General features: G+C 42.3%; 1 protein-coding gene across 2 annotated transcripts in view; it reads left to right on the top strand.

Moving 5' to 3' along the window:
- The window catches only part of IL18R1 (interleukin 18 receptor 1), a 34,606-nt gene extending 15,675 nt beyond the window's left edge, over positions 1-18,931 (top strand). For both annotated transcript variants that reach the window (XM_043918503.1, XM_043918502.1), the window contains 6 exons: positions 1,488-1,550; positions 2,762-2,882; positions 7,029-7,168; positions 10,453-10,614; positions 14,381-14,539; positions 18,259-18,931. In XM_043918503.1, coding sequence (XP_043774438.1) covers positions 1,488-1,550; positions 2,762-2,882; positions 7,029-7,168; positions 10,453-10,614; positions 14,381-14,539; positions 18,259-18,614 — 1,001 coding nt within the window. In that variant the 3' untranslated portion in view covers positions 18,615-18,931. The remainder of the gene's footprint in view (positions 1-1,487; positions 1,551-2,761; positions 2,883-7,028; positions 7,169-10,452; positions 10,615-14,380; positions 14,540-18,258) is intronic.
- The last annotated feature ends 776 nt before the right edge of the window (positions 18,932-19,707 follow it).

Raw genomic sequence — 19,707 nt, 5'->3', positions numbered from 1 at the left:
GGGTTCCAAAATCACTGCAGATGGTGACTACAGCCATGAAATTAAAAGACACTTACTCCTTGGAAGGAAAGTTATGACCAACCTAGATAGCATATTAAAAAGCAGAGACATTACTTTGCCAGAAAGGTCCATCTAGTCAAGGCTATGGTTTTTCCAGGGGTCATGTATGGATGTGAGAGTTGGACTATAAAGAAAGCTGAGCACAGGAGAATTGATGCTTTTGAACTGTGGTGTTGGAGAAGACTCTTGAGAGTCGCTTGGACAGCTAGGAGATCCAACCAGTCCATCCTAAAGGTGATCAGTCCTGAATATTTGTTGGAAGGACTGATGTTGAAGCTGAAACTGCAATACTTTGGCCACCTGATGTGAAGAACTGACTCATTTAAAAAGACCCTGATGCTGGGAAAGATTGAAGGTGGGAGGAGAAGGGGACGACAGAGGATGAGACGGCTGGATGGCATCACCGACTCAATGGACATGAGTTTGAGTAAATTCCAGGAGTTGGTGATGGACAGGGAGGCCTGGTGTGCTGCAGTCCATGGGGTCACAAAGAGTTGGACACGACTGAGCGACTGAACTGAACTGACGCCTTCCTGTAGTTTCCACTTGTGGCTGTGGTTGCCTTCAATAACTCCACAAATTAAATCTGGTCCCTTCTGCAAATGACAGCTCCTTCAAGTGTCTGAAGACAGGTGGCTTATCCACCCTTCTTCTTCTTTCCCAGGAAGCTGTAAACTCCTAGGGTGACCCATCCAACAAGGTCATGGGCTCACAGTTTCTAGAGCTCATTTACTTTGGCAGCATCTTCCCTCTTCTCTCCAACTGTCCACTTACATAGCTGTGCTCCACGCATGCATTGTGAGTGTACAAATTACCACAAACTTCCTGTCTTCAAACAACATAAATTTACTGTCCAGTTTTGGAGGTCAACAGTCTAAAATGGTTTCCCTGGGCTAAATTCCAGGTTTTGGTAGGATTGTGTTCATTCTAGAGGCTCTGCAGGAGAATCAATACCTTGCCTTCTCCAGCTTCTAGAGGCGCCTGCATCCTTGGCACATGCCACTTAGTCAGTGCCTTGCATCCAGGAAGTCTATTTTGAGGCATTGAGGGCAGAGAGAAGGGAGAACGCAAAGACAGTTCCCAGTGAGTCTGCATCTTCTAGGTCTGGAGGTGTCATTGTCTTCTTGCATCTTCTGGTTTTTAGCTGTGCTGGGCAGAAGTCATAGGTGGAACTGAGGGGAGACCAAGTTCAGTAAGCTCTCTCCAGTTAGGTGAGATTTGAGTTGATGGAAAGTGAAAGGACAACCAGTGTTCCCTGTCTCCCTTATCTAATGAAAATACAATAAAATAATAAATGTTAAGTGATGATTGTTAGAATGTTTGTTACCTGGAATGATAAGTATATTACAACAGATGTTGTAATACGTCTGTCTTAGCAAAGCTCCATGCAACACTAATGCATTTTTCTCTTCTTTATTCACTTTCAGACCACAGTAATATAATTCCAGCTCTTCTTGGACCAAAGATCGATAAAGTTAAAGTGAAATTAGGTATATTTTGACATACGTATATTTTGGATTTATGAACGGGGGGCATAATTGAGTCTTTGAAGGCCAAATCTGGTTTTTTATTGATCAACATTGTGTTCGTTAACACATACCGTGTTTACTGAAGAATATTACAAAAGCAGGAAAACCTTGTCATTGTTTGAATGTTGCCCTTTTTAGTGATAGTTAAAATTAGCAATGTGTTCAGACAATTATGAAAGTGCCTATGGTTTGCAGACCCGTGGTTTTAGTCACTTTCTATGTGGCTTTTCTCTAACAGTAGCTGTTGTTTAGTCACTAAGTCATGTCCAGCTCTTTGCGACCCCCTGGACTGTAGACATCTAGGCTCCTCTGTCCATGGGATTTTCCAGGCCAGAATACTAGAGTGGGTTGCCATTTCCTTCTCCAAATAGTAACTGTGGTCACTTTTAAATATGAAAACTCAATGAGAATTCTCTGGAGAAATTATTCAAACTTACTGTATGGTTTGAATATTTGATTAAGGGATTCACTTTGAATCAGTGGACTGACTTGACTGTTGTTTTTGCTATTCAAAAATTGCTGAGTTGTATTGAATTCTTTTGTGACCCTATGGACTGTAGCCTGCCAGGGGCCTCTGTCCATGTACTTCTCCAGGCAAGAAGACTAGAGTGGGTAGCCATTCCCTCACCAGGGGATCTTCTGACTCAGGGATTGAACTTGTATCTCCTGCATTGGCAGATGGATTCTTTACCCCTAAGCCACCAGAGAAGCCCCAGTTCACCCTGGAAGAACTTTATTCCTCACTGTGCTTTCTGTCCAACTGTTGCTCTTGGTTTGCCCTGCACTTTGACATCTTTAATTTTTAGCTCATTTAATTTTTTGTTTTTTATTCATTTTGTTTTTCTAGAAGTTACAGTGGGTGTTTTGGCCTGACACTACTTATTAGACTGTTGGTTGAAAAGAAAGTCCACTGGCCTTCCTAAGTTTTAATAATTGATTTCAACATAGATATTTGAATAGAGGCCAATTCATAGCTTGGTGATGACTTGTAATCACAACCGAATTTCTCTGCTTTATAAGTTTTTTTTTAATGAAAACAAGGCATATTTTTCTTAGATGCAGCACTATATTAGCATTATATGTGACATTAATATACATTGGCTTTATTAATTTTAGCCTTTGGGAAACTTGAGTTTCTAAAATCAGAACGTTGGTTGTCAATTTTTACCTAGGAAAAGATATAGAGCTCAACTGCTCTGCTTTGCTGAATGAAAAGGATGTGATTTACTGGAACACCTGGAGAAAAAATGGAAAGGATCCTAATGTACATGAAGGGGAAGTGACGAGAATTAGGTATGGATATGTGATATGTTGTTGTTGTTCAGTTACTAAGTCATGTCTGAGTGTTTTGCAACCCCATGGGCTGTAGCCCGCCAGACTCCTCTGTCCATGGGATTTCCCAGGCAAGAATATTGGAGTGGGATGCCATTTCCTAATTTAGGAGATCTTCCCAGACCAAGAATCAAACCCACATCTCCTGCCTTGGCAGGTGGGATCTTTACCACTGAGCCACCAGGGAAGCCCCTGTATCATATATATATATGAGATCAAAACACCAGACTCCTGAAAGACTGATAGGATGCTTGAGGTGAATTTAACTTATAATTATAACTTACATATTTCATAATTACAATTCTCATATCTAAGCTGATGAATGATGCAGAAATTTATTGCTGAGATCTAAATTAGAAAGAGAAGGTTGGGACTTCCCTGGCAGTCCGGTGGTCAAGTCTGCATGCTTCCAATGCAGGGGGTGCGGGTTCGTTCCCTGGTCAGGGAGCTAAGATCCTGCATGCCATGTTTTGTAGTCAATAAAGAAAAAGAATGTCAGTGAGGCTTATTAGCACCACCTTACAGAAGTAGCTTTTGGTGAGTCAGGATCTGATGGGGGTGAAGACTTTACCTTAAGCATCTTATGGAAGAGTGATTAACTAGACCACTGTCATATGAACTTTGAACATTGTTGTAAATGCTTTGATTTTACAAATGTGCCAGAGAAAAGACCGGGTCAGGAGACTGGGACGTGTACAAGTCAGTCTGGGCCCCTTGAGTGCACTCCGGACCCTTATTGCATGCCTGGCTGTGTTGCCTATGTGTCACCGTGGGGCCAGCTGGGTGTCCACAGTGACGCAGCGCATCACCAGCACCTCTCTGAGAGTCCTGGAACGCCCCGGGCCACAGGCAGGCCATCTATTAATACCACTTCCTCTCCAGATCTGCCCCCTGGACTTCCCCCGTACACATTTTTCTTTGTTCTGTTGCTGGAAATTATGGAAACGAGGAGAACTGAAAATCGCAAAGATGGAGAGAGCCCTTTGAAGACAGTTTTGTGTGTGTTTGGGGATACCTTCACTGGGCATGACCTATGCTGACATAGACACTGCCTCCTGCTTTTTAGGGATAGTTCAGAGCTTCTTTGTATAACGTTCCTTATAGTGATTATCTATTTTTTTTTTTTTTTAGGGTAGTCCAACTAATCAATTATATTTGCTTTTTAAAATTTTTTTTTGGAGTGTGGTTGCTTTATAGTGTCGTCTTAGTTTCTACTGTAGAGCAAGCTGAATCAGCTATACGACATATATATATATGATTATCTTTCTTAAAGGTGAGAATCAAGGAATTTCCTCAAGTCCAGGAGGATCTCCAAAGATTGTCAGGTGTAGAGGATGACTCAAGAAAACACTGATTTAAATGACCAGTCACCTACCCCACGACCTTTGTTGTTGGTCACTTGACATTGTTCCTAGTAATTATGGCAGCCTTTTCCTGTCAGTGTCCATCAGTGGAAATTAGAAACACAATAGGAGCAGGTAGAAACACCCAGCAGGGCGGTGGTTACGTATAAATATCCAGGAGGCAGAGTTAGTGCAAAAAGTTCCAAATGGCATATAGTTTAATACTTAAGTATCCTATATTAAAGAACACAAGTTTGAGTAAACGCTGGGAGATTGTGGAGGACAGGGCAGCCTGGTGTGCTGCTGTCCTGCTGTCCATGGGGTTGCCGAAGAGTCGAACATGACTGAGTGACTGATCAACAGCAACAAACAAATATACTTTATTAAAACAAAATGCCCTGAACCGATGGCCATTTATTCATTTTTGCCTGCACCTGCCTTTGTGGGATTGTAGTTCTCTGAACTGGAATTGAACCAGCACCTCCTAAAGTGGAAGTGCTAAATCTTAACCACTGAACCACCTGGGAAGTCCCTCTATGGCCATTTAAACGGTTCTGAATGGTTTGGAGTCATTACTGTCATTATTAAGGAAATTGTACACTCAGGTTTTAGTGAGTTGTGGTCCTGAGGTGTCTGTCACCTTAGCTGTGTTTTTGAGATTGTTCTGCTTTTTTATACACACCATATATATATGTTATATATATATATTCTCTGACATTTTGCTGGCAGCCCTCAATTCTTGCTGACACATGTCTATAAGCTTCTTAGAGTGCAAGGTCTATGCCCTCACCCAGAATCAGGTGTGAGATTGGTGTTCATGAAATGTTGGCTCAGCTGGACTGTGTGGCCCCCCGGCTGCTGTATCTATCTTGTCCTCAGCATCTATTCCCCCACTGAATTCCTGCATTTCCCCCTTCCCATGGTCTATCGCTCATCTCTGGAGGCACAGAAAACCAACTCACCAAACTTACAGAAATGGAACTTAAACTTAGCTAAGAGCCTAAGTAAAGCTGAATCTTTCTTTATAGTGGGTACATGAACTTATGTCTTCTATTTTGGTTTCTCAGTAGTTTTTTTGTGTCTTGTTTGTGGATTTTACATTGATGTTGAAAGAAAGATGAAAGTGTTAGTCGCTCAGTTGTGTTTGACTCTTTGTGACCCCATGGACTCTTTATCCCAGGCTCCTCTGTCCATGGAATTCTCCAGGCAAGAATACTGAAGTGGGTTGCCATTTCCTTCTCCAGGGGATCTTAGCAACCCAGGGATCAAACCAAGGTCCTCCTGCATTGCAGGCAAATTCTTTACCATATGAGCCACCAGGGAAGCTATTTCTGGTTTGGTGACTTCTGTAGAGAATTGGTTCTAAAATGAAACTGAGAGAGTTGGAGCCTGCAGTGGGTCCCACGTCCAGCTGCTGGAGGCCTGGCAGATGAATGACTATACTTGGGAGTGCTGGTTGACCCTAAGCCTATAGAGCCTGCCACTGGCAAGAGGCAGATAGCAAGAGCATTTGCCTTGTATCAAAGACAGGACATCTTGAGACCTTTCAGAAGAGAAAGACAGCTGCCTGCACTGGTGGTCTCTGGTCATTTTCTGACACTCTCTGAGCAGCTTAACTGGTATTTCTCATGTGCTTGGAGGATGTCTGAAAATAGTGTTGTGTTTTAATTTAAATGCTGAACAAAATAAGAGTTATCATTAGGATTGTGAGGACAAGCTTGATATTCATCTGCATCTGTACTAATGATTCGCAGCCTTGTCACTGCTGACAGAGACTTCACGGTGGGATAGTCGGGACACTGGATAGTCGGGACAGGAGGAATAGATGAAACACAGGCACACCTTGGAGCTATTGCGGGTTTGGTTCCAGACCACCACCATAAAGCAAATACCCCAATAAAGTGAGTCCCATGAATTTTTTGGTTTCCCAATGCACATGAAATTATTTACACTATACTGTGGGCTTCCCCAATGATTCAGTGGTAAAGAATCTAGGAGATGCAGGAGATACAGGTTTGATCCCTAGATTGGGAAGATCCCCTGGAGAAGGAAATGGCAACTCACTCCAGTATTCTTACCTGGGAAATCGCATGGACAGAGGAGCCTGGCGGGCTACAGTCCATGGGGTCGCAAAAGAGTCAGACACAACTGAGCGACGGGGCATGTACTGTATTCCATTAAGTGTGCAGTGACATTAAATGTAAAAAACAATGTCCATAGCTTGTTTTAAAATACGTGATGGCTAAAATAGATGCCCAAACCATTACCATAGTACCATCAAAGATCCCTGATCATAGATCCCCTAACAAATATAATGATAATGAAAAAATGTGAATTTCTGAGAATTACCAAAATGCGACACAGAGACATAAAGCGAGCAAATGCTGTTGGGAAAATGGCAGCCAGAGACTTCCTTGATTTTTTAAAAAGTGCAATATCTGCAAAGTGCAATAAAGCAAAGTTCAGTAAAGTGAAGTATGCCTGCATTTGAGAGAATATTTTCTTGTATTTTCAGCTGACCATCATCATCTTCCAGGCATTTTAGTTCTAGGCAGCATCTGCCCCAGATGGTCTCAGGAGGACTGACATCCCCAGGGAGCAGGCAGCTCACACTTGAACAGAGCTCAGCAGAAAGCGAAGATCTCTGAAGTCCACAGAGCATTGCTTTTTACAGACGTATTTGCGCATACACATTCCTCTCTCATGGGTCATGTCGCTGGTAACGGCACACAGCCTTTTGCTAAACCCTGTCCCTCTCTTACAGGACTTCAGAAGGCAAATGGCTTGCTTCCACAATACTGAGGATTGAGAACATAAATACAAGAAATCTAAACTTTGCATACAATTGCACTGCAGTCAACCAGGGAGGCATCGACACCAAAAGCTTCCTCTTGCTGGTAGAAGGTGTGAGAAATTTTATTTTTGGAAGTCGGTGCAAACCTAGAATGCTGCAAACGAGAGGCCCGTCATAGCTCATCACTTTCTCACCTTACAAACCAGGAACCGAGCTCCTGAGAAGGGAAGGGTCTGACTTATCACAGGTGTTCAGTGGCAGAGCGGGTGCTCAGCCTTCGCTGCTGTCCTTTGTGAGCAATGAAAGCCTCAGGTCTATCTTTGCTCTGTCATGTTCCAATCTTATGCAGCAGCCAGGAGCCCGGAGCAGGGAGGTAGGTGGAGCTCAGATGCTGGTGGGCAAGGATCATGGGGGAGGTAGTCTGAACAGCTCCGCCACACTCTGGATAACCAGAGGGAAGTTTGCGGCTGGGCGGAGAATGCGGCCAGTGGTCCTGCCTCCACCCTAACTCAGCGGGGCCGTGGGCACAGGAGCCCTGGGCTAGTCCTTCATTCAACAAAGGCGAACTTAGGTTTCCCTCCTTTGGGCCAGTCCCTGGTCTTGGCAAGTGGACAGTTATTTGATGACTGATCACTGGACTCTTCAGGTGTTTCAGTACCTATCTGATGGAGTATTCCAGAATCACCCACCTTCATGTTGGGTATCCCTGGTAGCTCAGTCGGTAAGGAATCCACCTGCAATGCAGGAGACCTGCATTCGATCCCTAGGTTAGGAAGATCCCCTGAAGAAGGAAATGGCAATGTACTCCAATATTCTTGCCTAGTAAATCCATGGACAGAGTAGCTGGCAAGCTACAGTCCATGGAGTCATAAAGAGTGAGACACGAGTTAGCAACTAAACAACCACCAACACCAACTCCAACCTCCACCAAAACAGTCCAGCCCCAGGACATGAACTCAGGAGATGCTCAGAAGTGGCTGCTCAGACAGCGGTGCACTGTCCTAGGTCAGCACAAGGCTGTGCTATCTCTGCCATAAAAGTTTCTACCCTGACCTTATCTTCTTCTCCTGGGCTCACAGATATTACCTAGGGAATTTGGTCTTTGACGCCATCATTTTCCCTGGAGGAGTGCTTGGGCCAGCATGAAAGTATGTGCATTGTGTGATACAGTTACATTCTTCCTTTCAGAGATGCAGGAACCTCAGGGCCTATGTTTATCCAGAGTTAACTTATTAAGCAACATCATTTGCTTTTGTTGTTTAGTCGCTTAGTCGTGTCCGACTGTGACCCCATGGACTGTAGCCCGTCAGGCTCCTCTGTCCGTGGGATTCACCAAGCAGGAATACTGGAGAGGGTTGCCATTTCCTCCTCCAGGGGAATCTTCCTGACCCAGGGATCAAATTCACGTCTTCTGCACTGGCAGATGGGTTCTTTACCACTGAGCCACCAGGGAAGCCCGGTGTTTGCTTACTTACATCCTAATAGTTACTTTTACTGGAAAGATAATCCCTAAAATTGTGTCAAGATGACAAGAGCTTTGTGTATGTTCATAGTCTTTGACCCAGAAATCAATCCCACCACCATTAGAATGTACTCGAGGAAAATAATCAGAAACATAGGTAAGGGTTTATACATATATTCATTGCAACATTATGTATATTTATGAAAAATTGGAGTTGATCTAAATATTGGGATGGCATGAATTATAATTGTAAGATGTAGAGAAATGCTCATAATATAATGTCAAGCAATAAAGAGTGATCACCATGTGGTTCCAATTAAATAAATGTTTTCAGGGAAAAAAGAAAATCTAGAAGGAAATGTACTAGTGTGTTGGCAGTGGCCATGGTCACACTGTGGAATGGTTATTAAAAATTATTCTATTGGGATTTCCCTGCTGGTCTAGTGACTGGGACTCCAAACTTCCAATGCAGGGGTGTGGGTTCGGTCCCTGGTTGGAGAACTAAGATTCCTCATGCTGTGTGGCCAAAAAATTAAAAAAAAAAAAAATAAAGTGTGCAACTTTAAAAGTTTTGAACAGATTTATTTAAAAAATTATTCTGTCATGTTGTCCGTAATGAGCATAAATCTAGGAAAGGTAACTTTTTTTCTCAAAGGACATTTTCATATAAAAATATGCAAAAATTCTCAGATCTGAGTGCCAGGTAATGTGCTCACTATTTATTTGTAATATTTAACCCACCTTCAAAACAGTAGCCCTGTAAGTGAAGGAGAAAGTGTTCCTAGCCTCCTTGCTGTCCTGTGTGTACAGATAAAACGCTAAGAGTTTAGGGCATCAGTGACTTTCTCCGGGACACAGAATAGGTGATGGGTCCAGGCTGGAGCCCACGTGCTCTCACCAGGGCACTCCGTCTGTCAAGGTGACCGGGGAGTAAGGGGTGGGGGAGGGGTGAATTGGAAGATTGGGATTGACGTATACATACCGCTGTGTATCACATAGATAACAAATAAGGATCTGCTGTATACCACAGGGCGCACTGCTCAGCATTCTGTGATGGTCTATGTGAGAAAAGATCTGAAGAAGTGTGCATTTATGTGTACACAGAGCAGATTCACTTTGCTGTGCACCTTAGCCTAGCATAACAGTGTCAGTCACCTGTGCTTCAGTTAAAATATAGTGAGCGCCCTTTGCAGAGACACGGGTGGGCTTAGACAGTCATACACAGTGAAGTCAGAAAGAGGAAAACGAACACCGCACATTCATATGTGTGTGCAATGTAGAAAAATGGTATGGATGATCCTGCCTGCAGAGCGGAAATAGAGACGCAAACGTAGAGAACACGCGTGTGGGTGCCAAGGGGGAAATGGGGCGGTGGGGTTGACACATGTAGACTCATAAGGTAGATCACCAATGAGAACATATTGCGTAGCACAGAGGACTCTGCTGAATGCTTTGCGGTGAGCTGAACGAGAAGGAAGTCCATACGGGAGGGGGTGTGTGTATATGTGTGGCCGATTCATTTTGCTGTATGGTAGAAACTAGCACCACATTATAAATCAGCAAAAATTAATTAAAAAATAAAATAAAAATTAATCTTCAAAGATCCCACACCCTGGCAATATGTTCCCAGCCCACAAACTGAGGTTTGCATGTGGGTCCTTCTGCATTTCACCCTGGTGTCTCAGCCCCCTAGAAATCTGACTTCCTCGGGTAGGAACAGACTTTCAGTTCACATCTCTGAATAATACCCTTGTACACATTTCTGTGGAGCAGAAGGATCACCACAGGAGACTAAAGACAGGAGTTCAGAGTAACTGGATAGACAAGTTGACTTGTGTTAAAGGTTAAAAAAACTGACCACGGCAATGTGACAGTGAAAGACTCTAATGAAATCTCCCTGACTTATTTTTCCCATTTTCTTTTTCTTTCTAGAAGACATGGTTGACATCCCCGGCCACGTCTTCACTAGAGGAATGATCGTAGCTGTCGTGATCTCAGTGGTGGCTGTTTGCCTTGTGACCGTGGGTGTCATTTATAGAGTTGACTTGGTTCTATTTTATAGACATTTCATGGGAAGAGACGAAACCTTAACAGGTAACGAATTTCTTAATGCTGGGATCTTTTATAATTACAGTTTCATTAAGAAGCTATGTAAATACATATTAATCTTCACCTTATGTTGATTATATTGTTGAGTTAATGGCAGTAGAGGTTTTTCATAAGAAAAATTGATCTGATGAATCATCTGCTGTGGATGTTGTCTGTGCCACTTTTTCTTGTGCTTACTTGCCTGTTGCCAAAAATTATCCTCTAATCGTTTCATGCACGTATGCTGTGTCCTGTGAGGTGTTCTTGCCCAAGGACTGTGTGTCTGAACGTCATTGCTCACACACCATCTGGTGCCTTACACAAAGTGCACACTCAATTAAAGTCATTTAAACTGAGTTGAGTTGTATCATGGTTCATTATTTAAACCTGGCAAAGGAGGCTGCATGATGGACTTGCAAGAACCTTGAACTCCATACCACACGACCTGAGTTCCAGTCCCCTAGATCTGCTATTTTTTTATCTGCTCCTCCTATCTGGGGACTGTGGTTTCTCAGTTTTCGTAATTTTGGAGGTGATTAGAAGTCCTCAGAGTCTTCTGGCTCACCCGCTGCAGCGCGTTGCATCCCGGGCCACCCACCACCCCACCCCCGCTCCCGGCACGCCCAGCTCCTCATGCTTGCTCTCCCCTGGAGAAGGAGATGGCAACCCACTCCAGTATCCTTGCCTGGAAAACCTCATGGACAGAGGAGCCTGGTGGACTGTAGTCCATGGGATCGCGGAGAGTCGGGCATGACTGAGTGACTAACACACTAATAGAAGTCCTCAAGATTCAAAATAGAGGGGCTTCCCTGGTGATCCAGTGGCTAAGACTCCACGTTCCCAATGCAGGGGCCCTAGGTTTGATCCCGGGTCTGGGAACTGGATTCCACATGCTGCAGCTAAAAAAGGAGATTCTGAATGTCACTACTAAAAAAAAAAATTCCACATGCCACAGTAAAGATTCCAAGTGCTGTAAATAAGGCCAGGGCAGCCAAATAAAGAGATAAATAATTTTTTTAATCCAAAATAGTTACCAAATTAGAAAGATATGTGTATAATCTATTGCACTTGCTTTTGTATCTGTGTGTGTGTGTAGCACATACATAGCTCAAAACACCAAAACTCTTAGCGATGATGCGTACATGTTCATCCGATGCCTGTTTCCCACCTCACTCCTATTGGTAGTATATTCAAATGAATATTAATCATATAGAATCATATTTCACTCCTATTTGAAAGACAGATCTTGCCATGCTCTACACCCTATTCTGAACTTTGTTTTACTGTATCTTGGATACCCTTCCATCTTAGTTTATAAAGCCTCTCATTTTTTCGGGTGGCACAATGTTTTATTTCTGTGGATTTGCCTTTGTTTATTGAGTCACCACTTGATGGACATTTGGGTTTCTTACAACCTTCCGTTATTGCAGAAGTGATGTAGTGGTGAAATTTGTATAGTTGTCATTCCGTTTGTATGCAGTGTAACTGAAGGAAAACTCCCTAAAGTAGAAGGACTAGAACTGTAGATGTGGATACAGTTGTTTTGATTACATGTGTGCGCTTAGTCACTCAATCGTGTCCAACTCTCTAGCCCCATGGACTGTAGCCCGCCAGGCTCCTCTGTCCATGGAATTTTCCAGGCAAGAATACTGGAGCCAGCTGTCATTTCCTACTCCAGGGGATCTTCCCAGGCCAGGAGTCAAACCTATGTCTCTTGCGTCTCCTGCATCGGCAGGTAGATTCATTTACCACCAAGTCACCCGGGAAGCCCAATGGAATCACTGGCTCTTATTTATACTGATAGATAGCTGTATTTCACAACAACCTAAGAGTTATTCAAGGGACCCACTTACTGATTAAATTCAGAAGTAGCTCTATTTCTGCCAACTTTTCTTACCTTTGATATGCATGTGAATTCTGCAATCTTTACTAAATGTTCAGTCTTTCATACATGCTCTATTCTGTAAAGCAGTTGCTCTAAACCCATCGATAAGTTCTGATTTGAACTGCTGACCCAGGAAGCAAGAGGCAGAACAGGAGAATCTTTTCCCAGAGACAGAAGGGGTTGTTTTGTGAGCCTGGACACTGCTGAAGATATTGGGTTGGGTCATTGAGCATGAGTGATACTCAACATAAAGAACATGGACCAAGAATGCTTTCACCCTACTCTTCTGAAATAGAGAAGCTGATAATATTTAGCCTTCAACCCAGTAGCAAATTCATTCACCCCAATAATGTACCCAAGCATAAATCCAATTCCTCTAGCATCTAACCAAATGTCATGGGATAAGGTAGACTATTTTACAACTACTCTGCCTTCTTCCTCAACTGACCCCAACTAACATCATATCCACGGAGATCTCTGCTTACTCTTTGACCAAGTTACTTTATTTGTTTGCTTGTTGTTTTGTTTACACTGACTCATAGCTGCTAATGTGTTATTTATCAGCTTTTTCAAGTTGTTGCATGTGTCCACTCTGTCTTCTCAAATAGATTGGATTAAAGCAGAATAGAGGAATGTGTATTATTTTTCAGTCACGCAGTTAGTAGAATGGTCTTTATTGTTTGCTAACACAGTCCCCTTGAACACTACTTTCCTATCCAGAATTAAATAGGAGCAGATGTCATCAATGAAAACCTTTAACAGACCAGAAGCTTTTCTATTGCCATCTAAAGCATCATAGACCATGTAGCATGTGTTCCTATAGCATATGATTTCAATCATCTCCCATCACTTCTTTCCATTCTCCAGGGTAAATACTCAGCTTTCTTTTTATTCTCACCTTCAGGGGGTTGTTTTGAGGGTAGATTTTCAGATGGCAGTAGAATTAAATGATATTAAGAGCAGTAGAATAAGCCAAGGTAAGATTTGCTTCCTGGAAAGAGGGCATCTTTGGGCTCCTTGACCTTCTATTTTCTTTAAATTCCCTTAGTGCCCTAACCTATAGTTTGCACTCCTTCCAGTTATGGCCTTTGGGGGCCTGGTCTAGGACTTGAACTCTTCATCTGTCTTCACAGGTCTCTGTGGCAAGAGACCTTTTTGGTGTCAAGCAGTGGGACTCTTAATGTACATGCTTAGGAAACATTTGCCGGTTGACTACTTGATTCCCATACAAAGTCTGAGTATGTTATTTTTTTGTTGGCCTATAATAATAATTGAGTGTATTCCTTGTTTGTTGACAGCTTCAAAAGTCAGAGATAAAGAGTGATGCATGAAAAACATGGAACCGAAGGATACTTAAGGGACCTTAGGCATTACCTAGTTTAAACATTCTTGTTCTATTTTTTAATTTGTTTTCTATCAAAAATATTTTATTCTTTTATTTCATAGCTTCATCGAGGTATAATCAATATATGAAGAACTGCACAGATTTTTTTTTTTTATTGAAGTATAATTGCCTAACAGTGTGTTAGTTTCTGCTGTACCACGAAGTGAATCAGCTATATGTGTACGTATGTCCCGTCCCTCTCGGACCGCCCTCCACCAATGCGCCCCCCACCCCCCCACATCCCACCCCTAGGTCACCACAGAGCACCAAGCTGAGCTCCCCGTGCTATACACAGCCTCCCACTAGCTCTCTGTCTCACACATAGTAGAGTATGTAGTTTAATGTATGCACTGCGTTGGGTTGATGTGTTTGAATGTGCGGATGCTATACTTAACTTTTCTTTTTCAGTGATTCCATCCCCACCTTCCAGGACTTTCACTCCATCTTTAGTTACATAAAGCCTTGTTTTCTCACTAATGCAAAGGGTCAACCTTATCTCCTAGATGGAAAAACATATGACGCCTTTGTGTCCTACCTGAAAGAATGTCAGCCTGAACACGGGGAGGAGCACGCGTTTGCTGTGGAGACTTTGCCCAGGGTGCTGGAGAAACATTTTGGGTATAAGTTATGCATATTTGAAAGAGATGTGGTTCCTGGAGGAGGTAAGAAAGGGAATACCAGATAGAAAACTGGTGGAAGGGGACTTTCCTGGCCGTCCAGTGGTTAAAACTCCTAGCTTCCAATACAGGAGGTGTGGGTTCAATCCCTGGTTGCGGAGCTAAGATCCCACATGCTGTGAGGTGTGGCCAGATAAGGAAATACTTATTTATTTTTTATAATTTATTAATTATATATATTAATTATAATATATTATATACTGATATAATTATATATAATAATTATATATAAATATATAAATATTATATAATTAATTATGTATATTAATTAAAATATAAATATTAATGTTATTAATTATAACTTTATAATTTATTAATAATAAATAAACACAGTACATCCAATTTTAAAAGAAGACATTTTAAAAAAACAAGGAAAATTAGTAGAAATGGTTTTTAAAAGATGCATGAGACAAATGCTCAGGGCTGGTGCACTGGGAAGACCCAGAGGGATGGGATAGAGAGGGAGGCAGGAGGGGGGATCGGGATGGGGAACACATGTAAATCCATGGCTGATTCATATCAATGTATGGCAAAAACCACTACAATATTGTAAAGTAATGAGCCTCCAACTAATAAAAATAAATGGAAAAAAATGCATTAAAAGAAAAATATTAATATCCAAGTAGGTAAATATACAGAAGATGTGATGAGGTAATTTACACAGGAAAAAACAACATGGTTCACAAACATGGAAAATGTTTAAACCTACTGGTATTTATAATAACATAAATCATTGTTGTTCAGTCACTAAAAAAAAAAAAAAGATGAATAGCTTACCTTATGAAATGCTCTCCTGTTTGCTTAGAAATGAAAGAAAAGTGAAAGTGAAAGTCACTTAGTCATGTCCAACTCTTTGCGACTCCATGGACAGTCCAGTCCATGGAATTCTCCAGGCCAGAATACTGGAGTGGGTAGCCGTTCCCCTGTAAACCAGAAATTATGAGCAACCTGCACTCCTTCCAAGTGTGGCCTCACGGGGGCCTGGTCCAGGACTTGAACTCTTCATCTTACTTCACAGTTCTCTGACTCTGGAGAAAGGGAGCAAGTGCTCTGTTTTCAGAACCAGGGCCAGAATTACTATCACAAAGCATTTAATAGACCAGACTAAGGACTTCCCTGGTGGCTCAGTGGTAAAGAATCTGCCGCCTGCCAGTCAGAAGATGCGGGTTCTATCTCTGGGTGGGGAAGATCCCCTTTAGGAGAAAATGGCAACCCACTCCAATATTCTTGCCTGGAGAATCCCATGGACAGAGGAGCCTGGTGGGTTACAGTCCATGGAGTCACAAATCTTTGAACATGACTGAGCACAGGATGAATCCCTCTTTTGATGGTATTTTGTGTGTAGCAAAACCAGTCCCTAATTTAATACATGATTCTTTGGACTATAAACACAGGTTAATTCTTACCAAAAAATGTTTCTTCTTTATCGTGTTGACATTGTGAGAAAATTGAAGTAGAAGTTAGGAGTAATGGTAAAGGTTAAATAAAATGAGATTGATGGTTCATACTATATTTTGATTGTGAAATTCAATTTTTAAATTAATATATGAATACAAATGGCTATAACATGATACTGAAGTATATTACAGCTAAACTCAAAGAGATTTAGTAACACTTCCACATTTTCTCTGAAAGTCTTTCAGAGATTTGGAATCTGGTGTCAAATTATTCTAGATGCTAGTGCCTCACAAATGATGCAACACAAATGTCTGGATAATTACCATCACTCATTCATTCATTCAGCATTCACTGAGTACCATCCTTGTGCTCAACTCTAAGTTTGGGCATTTAGGATAGGGCAGTAAATAAGAAACAGTTGTGGGAACTTCCCTGGTGATCCAGTGGTTAAGACTTTACCTTCCAATGCAGGGAGTGCAGATTCCATCCCTGGTTTGGGAGCTAAGATCCCATGCAGCCAAAATGCAAAGCATAAAACAGAACAATATTACAAGAAGTTCAATAAAGACTTTAAAAATGGTCCACATAAAAAAAAAAGTCTTAAAAAAAAAAGTGTTTTTTCCCTCCTAGGTTGCAAATTAAGAAGGGAAAATGTTACAAATTAGAAAGAGAAAATATTTTTAAATAACAAATAACCTCTCTAAGGAATAATATACCAAATTGTCAGATGAATTGGGCACTATGATACTTTTGTGTGTCACTTCTTTGTATCCAAGAAGACATGCTGTCGCAAAGTATTTCTTCTTGACTTTGCATCCATTTTATTATTAATATATTTCCATTATTTTTTTGGAATCATTTAAAGAACAGGTTTCTTCTTCATTCTTAAATAAAAATAGGAGTGTTTGTATTGTTGTTCAGTTACTTCATGTCCATCTCTTTGGGACCCCATGAACTGCAGCATGCCAGGCTTCCCTGTCCTTCACTATCTCCCAGAGTTTGCTCAAACTCATGTCCAAATTCATGCCATCCAACCATCTCATCCTCTGTTGCCCCCTTCTCCTCTTGCCCTCAATCTTTCCCAGCATCAGGGTCTTTTCCAATGAGTCGACTGAGTGGCCAAAGTATTTGGAGCTTCAGCTTCAGCATCAGTTCTTCCAGTGAACATTCAGGGTTGATTTCCTTCAGAACTGACTGGTTTGATCTCCTTGCTGTCCAGGGGACTCCCAAGAGTCTTCCCCAGCACCACGGTGTGAAAGCATCAATTCTTAATTAGTTTGGATTGGAAACTCAGTCTGAGAAGGGCTAGATCTGGAGCAGGGGTTGGCAGTCTGTCAACCACAGGGCAGGTCCAGTCTTTGAAACAGCCACACGCTTGTGCTCCAGTGCTGTCTATGGCTGCTTTTGAGCTACATCAGCAGAGCTGAGTAGCTGTGACGACGGCAATATAATCTGTAAGGCTAAAATATTTACCATTTGGCCCTTTACAGAAAAGGTCTTTCAACCTGTGGTCTAGAATAATGGCAGTGTTGTGTGTGTGTGTGTGTTTAAATATGTCAATTAGAATTTTAGCACGTTCTTCCATGCGTATAAAGAGGCAAGATGGTGTCATGGTTAGGAATAGACACTCTGGAACCAGACCACTTGGGTTCAGATTCCAGTTCTGCCATTTACCAGCTGTGTGACTCTGGGCAAGTTACTTAACCACTCTGTGCTTTGGTTTCCTCATCTGTAAAATGAGGGTGAGTATAGTACTTTCTTCAATGGATCATTGTGCTGATTAAAGGAGTTCATATACGTAACATGCTTAGAAGAAGGTATGGCACAGACTTGGAAAAAGAAATAACAACCCACTGCATTGTTCTTGCCTGGGAAATCCCATGGACAGAGGAGCCTGGTGGGCTACATTCCATGGGGTCTCAGAGTCGGATGTTGCTGAGCACACACACATACCAGGCACAGAGTAAGGCTAAGTGGGTATTCATTATTACCTTTGTGCAGTTGATTGCTTCTTTTAATAGGCATATGGACTTCCCTGGCAGTCCAGTGGTTAAGATTCCTAGCTTCCAATGCAGGGGGTGTGATTTCCATCCCTGGGCAGGGAACTAAGATACCACATGCCACACAGCCAAAAAAAAAAAAAATTAGTTAAAAAAATAGGCATATAAAACTGAGAATGACTTGCCTTAAAATTTATTAGTGAAGTTGAGTTCAATAATGCAAAATAGGACTGTGCAACATGATTTTTATCTCATGTCCACCCTTTTGGTTTTCTTAAATTAACCTGCCACCTCTTGTATTTTCAGCTGTTGTTGATGAAATCCATTCATTGATAGAGAAAAGCCGAAGGCTGATCATCGTTCTCAGTAAAAGTTATATGTCTAGTGAAGTCAGGTATGAACTTGAAAGTGGACTCCATGAAGCACTGGTGGAAAGGAAAATTAAAATCATCTTAATTGAATTTACACCTATCGGAGACTTCAGATTTTTGCCTCAATCACTGAAGCTTTTGAAATCCCACAGAGTTCTGAAGTGGAAGGCAGATAAGTCTCTGTCTTATAACTCAAGGTTCTGGAAGAATCTTCTTTATCTGATGCCTGCAAAAGCAGTCAAACCCTGCAGAGATGAGTCAGAAGTCTTGCCTGTTCTTTTGAAGTCCTAATCTTCAGAAAAGCTGAGCGGAAGAAAGAGCTCTTGGCAGTCTGAGGACTGAGTGTCTGAGCCTGTGGATAACAGAGGGCATTATTCAAATATTTAACTCTACTCTGGGAATGTCTTACTCACAGACTGAAGATGAACTTGGCATTTAGGTTGCCGGGGATAAGCCTAAACATTCCTCTATGGCCGTGGACTTCCACTGTGTGTGTACTTAGTTGCTTAGTCTTGTCTGGCTCTTTGCGACCCCATGGACTATAGCCCACCAGGCTCCTCTGTCCATGGGGATTCTCTAGGCAAGGATATGGAGTAGGGTGCCATGCCCTCCTCCAGGGGATCTTCCCAACCCAGGGATCGAACCCAGGTCTCCCACATTGCTTGCATATTGTTTACTGTCTTTACCACCAGGGAAGCCCAAGAATACTGGAGTGGGTATCCTATCCCTTCTCCAGGGCAACTTCCCAACCCAGGAATCAAAGCAGGTTCTCCTCTATTGCAGGCGGATTCTTTACCAACTGAGACACCAGGGAAGTCCCTGGGCTCCCAGAAGACTGGGGAACTCAACAGAAATGTGTCTCCTGCTTCTCCTTCTGTAACTGGATGCAGGCAGTCTGCTCAGTCACATATTCAGCAACTGTGAGGTCAGTTGTTGTTCAGTTGCTCATTCGTGTCCAGTGCTTTGCAACCCCATGGACTGTAGCCACTAGGCCTCCCTGTGTTTCACTATCTCCTGGAGTTTGCTCAAACTCATGTCCATTGAATCAATGATGCTGTCCAACCATCTCATCTTCTGATGTGAGGCTGGACACGGTGCAAATAACTTATGCCTTAAAATAAGGGCATGTTTTAAGAGCTTTTTAATGCTAAAAGTTGAGCTAAAGGATTTTAAGTTTACCCTGTGGTATTGTCTATGAGCCAGTGGGTGACACAGGAACCGGAATGGTGTCTCCAAGTTCTTGCAAGAGCTCAGCTCAGTTCAGTTCAGTCCAGTCGCTCAGTCGTGTCCGATTCTTTGCGACCCCATGAATCGCAGCACGCTAGGCCTCCCTGTCCATCACCAACTCCTGGAGTTTACTCAAACACATGTCCATCGAGTCGGT

This window comes from Cervus elaphus, chromosome 11 (assembly GCF_910594005.1).
Source record: "Cervus elaphus chromosome 11, mCerEla1.1, whole genome shotgun sequence".
NCBI lineage: Eukaryota > Metazoa > Chordata > Mammalia > Artiodactyla > Cervidae > Cervus > Cervus elaphus.
The sequence above is the reverse complement of the archived record's forward strand: the minus strand, read 5'-3'. Positions and strand labels throughout refer to the sequence as shown.